General features: G+C 28.3%; 1 protein-coding gene across 1 annotated transcript in view; it reads left to right on the top strand.

Moving 5' to 3' along the window:
* Window positions 1–9699, top strand: part of LOC106684377 (Protostome-specific GEF) — a gene marked incomplete in the record, with an annotated part of 87833 nt that overhangs the window by 51016 nt on the left and 27118 nt on the right. Inside the window, 5 exon segments of the mRNA XM_067053377.1 lie at window positions 710–811; window positions 898–1011; window positions 2641–2851; window positions 3676–3859; window positions 5315–5420. Of these exon segments, the coding sequence (XP_066909478.1) occupies window positions 710–811; window positions 898–1011; window positions 2641–2851; window positions 3676–3859; window positions 5315–5420 (717 nt within the window).

The following is a 9699-nucleotide window of genomic DNA, read 5'->3' as shown; positions in this document are numbered from 1 at the left end:
GGTATGCACCTTAAATACTTTCATATTTACTTTTAATGACATTTACTGTATCCCTTATATATTATAACTGAAATTGAACCTTTTTACTAACAGAAAATTTTTTTTAATTACTTAAAAAACTCAAAAATGAATTTTTGTGACTTCTGTAAAAACCACCATTTTTTATTCTTTGAACTCTTCTATTTCATTAGGCTATATTTTTGTTTTGTTTTTTTAGAAATAGTGATATTTTATACAAAATTAAAGAATTCTTTAATCTGATGTGTATTAAAAATACAGATCTTATTGAATAGTTGTGAGGATTTCTGTTTTAATTTGCATCTATCTAATAAAGTAATATTTGTTTAACCTTTATTTTATTATTTATTTATGCTGTTGAAACGAGCAATATTATAAAAGACAAATATAAATCTCAAACTTTACTTCAAAAAAGGCTGGTAATTAGAAAATTTCATTTAAAATTTTAATTTGAGCACTTTAATAGTGGTAAAATAAATGTAAACATTTCAGGAAAAAAAATGTTTATCGGAAGGAAATAAAAGAAACGAAAGAGTAAAATTAATTTCGATGCATATTACTCAGATTTGTGTTATTTCTTACAACTTAATTTAAATTTTTGAATCTGAATGGTTGCTTTTTTATTCAATAAATTAACATATACTTTTTTCTGATTCTTTTAATACAGTTAATAATTAGGTTATTATTTCAGCATTTCAGGGAAGTTTTAAAGCTGCTACAGACAGCATTGAACAGCACTAAAATCAAAGATGAAGATCACATGGCTCTCACAAAAGTTGTCCACGAAATGCAGGTATTTATATAAATATTTTTTTCTTTATAATATTAATAATTAGTTTTATGTAGACGAAACCATTATTTATTAGTTACTGTTCTCAGACAACGTATCGAGACATAACAGTAGAGTCGGGTCTGATGGAGCCTGAAGGGGAAGGGCGACCGCTCCTTAGCCTCCAAGATTTGGAAAGTCGGCTTGTCTTCACGAGGTGTAAGGTAAAATTAATACTTGCTAAACAGTTTGCTAGATTTTAAATTACAATTTCTTATATTGAAAATATTTCTGTATGTTGTTTCAAGATCAAATGTCAGACTATTTGTTGTGAAACAAATCCAATATAAACTGAACTGAGTTGAGAAAAGCTAACTTGAGGCATGGAGATATAAAATTATTTAATTAATTTTTTCTACACTATTTAGTATCTTATTTAAGATGATAACAGGCTTAACACTTTAACTGCAGTAGCTCCCCAGGAAAACCACATAAAAACAATTTTTTTTTTATTCTTTTCTTTTAAGTTAAATAAGCATTATATGATATATAAAATGTAATATTCAGCCAAATAAATTTTAAATACTTTTTTTTAACCATGATGACTATTGTTGTCACCTATGTATTGTTATCTATGTATGTAATCAGTTAAATGATTAAAACTGCAACACTGAATAAGGACTCTAGAAAGTTATTGTATATCACCACATTTTCTATAAAATGTTTAGACAACATGAAATAATCCAAAACAATGCAGAAAACAAAATCTTTTGGACATAAAAAAAAATTATTGGAAATTTGAAAAATAAAAGAATACATGAATAAATTAATTTATATTAAAAAAAAAATAAATTGGTACAAAATAAAAAGAGTGTACAAATCCTTAAAGGTGGAAGAAGCCATAACAATTGTTGCTAGTGGAAGGTAGGACAGTAATAAACACGGTTCGGGAGAATCAAAGATGAAAGGAAGCTGCTAAAGCATACCATTCCCATCACAAGCTGAAAGTAAACTCTCTTGTTGATAAAGTGTCATCAACTGCAGTTGGGGTGTTAATCCCTTAAAATGTACTGAATCCAATCTAATTCTATATTCAAAGTTAAGGTTGAGATTCAAACGGGAATAAATCCAGTAAATGATGTCTCCATGTCAAAGCAAGAACATGGGAACAATGATGCGGTTTGATAGAAACTTTATTGATAGCTTGTGCTATCCAGTTTGATTATAATTACATTGATAGCTTGTGCTATCCAGTTTGATTATAATTACATTGATAGCTTGTGCTATCCACTTTGATTATAATTACATTGATAGCTTGTTCTGTTCAGTTTGATAGTAACTACATTGATAGCTTGTTCTATTCAGTTTGATAGTAACTACAGTGATAGCTTGTTCTATTCAGTTTGATAGCAACTACATTGATAGCTTGTTCTATTCAGTTTGATAGTAACTACATTGATAGCTTGTTCTATCCAGTTTGATTATAATTACATTGATAGCTTGTGCTATCCAGTTTGATTATAATTACATTGATAACTTGTGCTATCCAGTTTGATTATAATTACATTGATAGCTTGTGCTATCCACTTTGATTATAATTACATTGATAGCTTGTTCTATTCAATTTGATAGTAACTACAGTGATAGCTTGTTCTATCAAGTTTGATATTTATAGACCTGGTATTATATCCATTATATCATTGGGTTTCATTAAAAGGTTATCACTGAACTGATCCTGTAATATTACCTACCTGCATCTGTATGTATTTATATTCATTAAGTAACCATATATGAATATATGGAAGCTATAAAATATACTATTTACACTAAATAAATTATTACTTTTTCCATAGCCATTCGTCCTCAGTTCACCAGGTCGACAATGGATATTTGGTGGTGACTTGAGTCGTGTGGAGGGTCGATCAGTTCGACCTTTTTGGGCTCTTCTCTTCACCGATCTTCTCCTCTTTGCCAAAGTGAGTCGTGACAGAGTTATATTTGTCACCGAAGATCCTTTGCCCCTCAATACAATCAGCCAAGCTTTATTTTCCATTCGTAAAAAAGGTAGGATATATAAATAGTTTTACATTATCTACTTCAATTAAATAAAACTTTTGAAATAATGGATGTACTAAAAGCTTTGTTTCAAATAAACGATATTTGGTTTTTTAGTAATTTTCTTTTCAGCTAAATGTACCAGTCTGTTTTTTTTTTTTTGCCAAGATAATTCAAAAGAGCTATTATTTTTTTGAAATTCAACTTAATATAAAGGATGTATACGAAACAACTTATTTATATTAATAGTTTTTCTAAATTTCTCAATTATTATAAATTAAATTTAAAAAATAAATAAATATTTTACCTATTATAACCAATTATATTAGGGTTGTTCTTTTTTATTATTGTTTTTTTTTAGTGGGATTTTTATTTTTTATTTGTAATATTTATCAAAATGATTGTAAGAATAAAAATAATTCTGAATATAATAAAAAAATTAAAGTACAAAACAATACTGAAAAATGACACAATTTTGATTTTCAGGACATTAAAATACAATATAAAGAAAATAATATTTTTATAATGAAGCTCTTAGAAGCAATAAGTATAACTGAATACCTAAATAATGCAATAAATTATAAAACAGGCTCAGGATATGTTAATGCAATATATACTGAATTCTTAAGATGAATTAACTAATTAATGAGTAAACTACTTTTCCACTTCGCAAATAAAAACATTAAAATAGGAAGTCCAATAGAGTGTACTAAAAAGGAATATAAATCTCATTGTAAACTAAATTTATATCAGTTAGACATAATGTTTTCCTTTTAAGTTAAAAAAAAAAAAATTGAAAGTCAGTTGCTTAACGTCTCTTCAAAACGTCTCAGCTACAGAGTTCCGGCTATTGATCAGCAATTCACCAGCGGGAGCAGAAAGTCCTGCAGTGGGTGGATGCGCAGATTTACAGCTCTCACGAACACCCAGGAAAGGACCTAGAAGAAGAACTGTTGCTCTCAGGGCCCCGACACCGGAACTGAAAGCAGTTTGGCAAAATTTGATTCAGAGGCAAATGTAAGAATAGAAACATAATTTAATACATATAAATGATTGACCCTATTTTTCAAAATATGAAGGGGACGGTTGGGGATGTGGGAAAAAAGGAACAAAAAATAGTTAACAACTATTTATTTACCCCCAACTATATATTTATGTTTTGCCCCACTTTGTATGGTTTCATCAAGGCTAATAAAGATACAAAGCAACTAAAAATATTAACAATGCACAATAACAAGGCACAAAAAAGTAAACTAAGGTAGGGTTAAAAATCATGTAAATATAAGTGAAAAGAAAATTATATAAAAATGAAGAAAAAGAAATAAACATAAGATGTACAATAAGTGTATATAAAAAAAAAGTTTGTTTATTTACATACTTTTTAACCCTACCCTAGTTTACTTTTTTGTGTCTCATTATTCTAAATTTTGAATATATTTTTAATTGTTTTCTATCTTTTTTAGCCCGGATGAAGCCCTACAAAGCTGTGCGAAACATTGGTAAATAACTAGTCAATAACTATTTTTTGTTCCTTTTTGACCACATCCCTGACCATCTCTTTCATATTTAGAAACATAATATAAATTAACAGGTCATTTTAGTCTTAATAAAATATCACTAAATACTTTTTGTTCTTAACATAGAGATTTCTGAATTGTAAAACCCACTTCAAAACAACTTGGAAGATTGGGGAGGAAAAAGGGGGTGTAAAGAAGAAAAAAAAATTGTTTTTCTCTGCCATGAAACCATTTTTTAGACTAGTGCAATAAACAAAGTGTTTCACTTTTTTTTTTTCTTCAGTATTTTTTATAGTTTTTTTAATCATAAGACTTCATACACTTTTTGAACTTAGTGGCTGCTAGACCTAAATAGAAATCAACTCCAATTATTAATAGAAGTACTTACTGGTGCAGACCATTGCAGACTTAAAAGACATCTTAAGATTTGTGATGTAGTTCGAGATGAATATGGGCCTGGAAACTGCTCTACATTATATAGTACACCGGTGCACATTACTAAGATATAAACTTCTAGGCTCTGAAAGAATCATAGTGTATGAGGCTTCCTATATAGATTGGTTGTCCCTTTTAAATTTCATTAGAAAACCAAAAAGGTTCGACATAAAGGAATACTAGCCATTATAAGAATTAATCAATTGGCCTGTCTTGTGATTGGCTAAAAGAACCAATGAACCCACTTGCCGGATACGTTCCCCCATTATTACCAGTACCAGTACCAGTATCAATATACCATATGCTAAAATTATATAACATTTAACTAGTTGTAATTTAATAATTTGTAGATGAGTTGAATAATGGACAGTTTTTTGGAAACATTATGCATGTGATTGGAATAAAGGAAATGAGAAATATTAGGGGTTTCTTTCCTTAGATTTGAATAAGTACAGAAATTTTATACTATTAGCCATAGGTGAAATAATGAAGTTAATTAGTAAATTTCATATTTTTCCAGAATATATGTCAACACTGCTCGAGGTGGGACACCCGCTAGCAGCCCGATGGATTCACCAGACCCACTGACGGCAGATTCAATGGAGTCGATCTCTCTGAAACGACAGGTACTGGCAGACATCCTCCCCCCAGCACCTTCCTGAGAGTTACCTTTGCATCTTAACAGATGCTGTAGCCCTACTAGGTTCTAACCTTCTTCACTCCTGCCAATTTACATTTGCACATATCACCAACATTATAAAACATTTAACTAATCAGTTAATCAAAGTTACCAAAAGTGCCAGTTTGATTTAGTTGTTTTTAGAAACTAATTAGGACCTCGTAGAAGAATATATAGCAAAGTGATTTTTTTTATAAATTAAATTGTCTTATAAATAACTTATAATTTTTTTAAAAAATTAAATAATAAAAAATGCTTGCATAGGTTTTTAATAAAATAAAGTTCATTATGTAAGTAATTTTAGAAGAAAATAAAAAAATGTATTATAAGATAAAAAAATCAATATAGGAACACATTTAGGCATAATTGTATGAATTTGTACTCAACAAACTACATGTAAATGTTTTATGGAGGTTGTTATTTAATTTTATTAAATAAAAGCACTTTGTAAATATATTTGTCATAAAACAAACAAAAAGTAATTATGAAAAGGTTTAGTGAAACATTGCTAATACTTTAGAACTAACTTTCTCGACTAGACTGTCGAGAGCTAAATTTTCTGAAATAAAGTTATCCATACATTGACATCTCAGCCTTTGGGTTCCTTCTTGTCGCTCCCAAATGGCTGAACATATACGAATGGATGTATTAGACAGGCCACAGATTTTTTATTAATAAAAAGGTAAAAACCATGAGCTTAGCATCTTACATCACTAGCAAACAGGCATCTGTGACAGATATATAACTGGGCATAACTTTTGTAAAGAACTATAAATGACTTTGACTTGCAGCAAAATTTTCCAACACCAAGTACATAAGCATATCCAATTCTTTCAATCAAAAATTCTTTGAACAATAGTCAAGCTCTATATGCTTGCATAACCAACAAAACCTTGCATAATATTTTCTTTACCATGTATTTATTTTTCTAAATTTCCATGAGTATATTTCTTCATTTCCGCATAACCATGATGATTACTCTTACCACAATTAGAATTTCTAATGTTCATATGCCAATTATAAGATTTTGATTTATACTAAGACCGATACACCTGGTAGTTACTAAATTTTCTAGCTTTTAAGTTTATTATTTATTTTTAAAGTTCGGTAATCAGAGAGGAGATTTTTAGGCAATAGCACATTTAGTTATTTTTATTTTTATTTAAACAGTTATCCACATCAAATTATTTTGACATAATGGAAAAACATTTTTATTTTTAATATAAATAATAAATTTTAATATTTTGAACAAGTTATATTTTAAGTGCATTTCCTCTAGCTTTATAAAAAATAGAATTAAAGATCCTCTTTTAAATTAGGAAAATTAATTGAAAAGTTGTAATTTTCCTAAAAGAGAGAAACCTTTAATTTTATTGTATTTAAAGTTTGTGGAAATATACTTAGCACCATTGTTAATTAAGTCATCGATACAATGGAGCTTCTCAATTCTGATATAGTAGATTTAAGCTTATATAAAAACATAGGTATTTGCTTTATTCAGGATTTTAAGGTCCTATTTTACTTAAATAACTCTTTTAAGTAACATAAAGATTAGATTTAGTAATTTTAAATTTAATGTTTTTAAAAATTAATTTTAATATATAAATATTTTTTAATGCTTCTATCTATCACGTTGTTTTAATATATTTTAAGTCTGTAATATATGTATGTATCACTAATTAGTGCCATGTATCGGAGAAGCGACTTATATTTTTATTCTTATTGGTATCTGAAAACTTTCTTATGTAAAAATTTGTTTGTTGAAGTTATACTAATGTTCATTCAAAATAGGTAAGTGTACATGAGTTTTGTGTTGTATAGACATTTATAGGAATATTCAATATGTTAAATTGCTTGTTTCATGAATCAAGATTGATTGAAATAAGATAAAAACCAAAAAGAAAAAATGATTCTTTTTTCCAAGCCTACTTTATGTTATATTTCCTAACTTAGTACAGAACTTATAGTGCTTGATATATACGAATGTTTTCTGCTCCAACTGAACTAATATTGCAATTGTTTCATAATGTAGTAATTATCCTTTATCTATTCTATTTTATAATATAGCAATTATATTTTATCTATTCAATTGTTTCATAATATAGCAATTATATTTTATCTATTCTGTTTTATAATCACCAATCAATGAGTACATTCAGTTAAGAGGGTCTGTTTTAAACAACTTTTTTTTTTATATAGTTAGTCCTTTCGCTGTGGAGGAAGTCCTTAGGACTTATGGGATTATTTAATAACTTTCTTTTCAGATCAGTTGCCTTGTAATTTCTCGTATATACTGTTGAGATCTTGTTGCTATAAATCGATCTTCGCTAGCTTTATATGTAGTGTAATATTCGTAATCTGAACTAATTGCTGCTGTGGGTGTTTGGATTAGAGAAAGTATTAGGAAAAATTATGTATAAAAATTCAACATTATGAATGTAAACAACAATTTTTATTTATTTAATTTTTTTTTTACATATTTTATTTAAAATTTGACAGTATGAAGTTTTGAAAAATTAGTCTTTTTTAAGGAAGTGAGTTATTTTTTTCTTTCTGAGATTTCTGCAGAAACTTCTTTACTAATTCTTCTCTCAGTCGTTGTAAGAGAAGAACTTGCTGCCACAGAATATCATTCTCTGTTGCCGACTTCAGAAAGTGATTGAATGAGATATTGCTTCTTCGTGCTTTATTGTTGTTGGTTCCTCAACTAGTCTTTCCTCTTCTTATTTTTCATTAGTAGAGACTTCTGTAACCCTGTGTATGATTACCTCTCCTCACGATCTTCAACCCATTTATCCACATCTGTATCATTTACTGGAGCACCAGGGTTTATACTTTTAATCAAAGCTGGAATTATCTGTCGGCTGGCTCTCTTTTTCCCAACAATGGATTCCATGAATTGTGTATAGTCTTTGATTAAACAACCTTCCAAGCTCCAGCTAAGAATAACACAACATCTTTGAGATTCAAATTTTTCAATGTCGTAAAGGTTTCTTCTTATTGTGAAACTACATGCGAGAGTAGATTACAATAACTAGGCTATAGATCAGGAAGTTCTTTGTTTGTTGTTGTTCTTTCTAATTATTTTTCTATATGGCTTCGCATTTCGGGTCTGATAGATTTATTCTGAACAATGGAATGGAAGCAGGCTTTTGGGATTATCTAATTTTCCATAAAGAGCTAACGTTTTGTTCTCCTTGCCTTTCAGCTGTTTTTATAAAACTCTCCTTACTTTCTGTTTTTTAGACACATAGGTCACTATACAAAGATGCACAGATTTCACTTCCTGAAATCTCAATTGTAAAAAGTCATAATTTGAGCTGCAAAAATTCATACCTATTTAGTTACATAGTAACTTCACAAGTATGCCGCACATGAGTAACTTTAAGTATGGTTTAAAAAATTTTTAAAATGAAGGGTAAATGTTTGCAAGTACAGTTTTTATTTTATTTCTTTTTTACAGATTATATAATTCATATATAACGTTAGAACTCTGAAAAATAATTGATATAATATAAATTTTTGGGATGAAATAACTGTCTTCTTCATTTGAAAGCCATAATGGTTCCGTCGAATAAATGAATCAACTTTATAAATATATGAAAAATAATTTTTAAAATTAAAAGCTCAAGGATGAAGACTCATGGCATTGTCAGTGAATTATACAATGAGTTCCCTCCATCAGGAAGTTACTTGTGAAGAAGTGCATCGAAGCTAAGAAGAAACTATGAGTAACAATTATTTTCATGTTATTCTTTAAACGCATGACGTACGCCTTTTCTTTATACATTGCATGACTGCCATTAGTTTTTAATATGTACTAAACTTGAATATTATTATAGTGATTAGATGAGAATTTCAAGGCATTGTCTTATAAATATTATTTTAGAATTTAAGACTGATTAGATAATTAATTATTTTAAAGTTTCCTATTTATTTACAATTTATAGTTAATATAAGTCAGTAGATTTTAGAATAATTTAGATTTTTTGAACAATGTGAAAATATTTTGGAAATGTAAATATTTGGTTATATCTAATGAAATGTCAGTTTTTATTTACTTCCTTTGCTATGTATACCATATTAAAACTCTGGATTTAATTACTTTTAATCAATTATCGATTATATGAATACAATAAGGCTTATCAAACCTGGAAGTAGGATAGGAATATGACCAACAATTATAACCATCCACTGAATGTACTGTTTCAAATTTTCAAAATTCT

Source organism: Halyomorpha halys, unplaced genomic scaffold (assembly GCF_000696795.3).
Source record: "Halyomorpha halys isolate HHAL.00 unplaced genomic scaffold, Hhal_1.1 Scaffold576.1, whole genome shotgun sequence".
Lineage (NCBI taxonomy): Eukaryota > Metazoa > Arthropoda > Insecta > Hemiptera > Pentatomidae > Halyomorpha > Halyomorpha halys.
The sequence above is the reverse complement of the archived record's forward strand: the minus strand, read 5'-3'. Positions and strand labels throughout refer to the sequence as shown.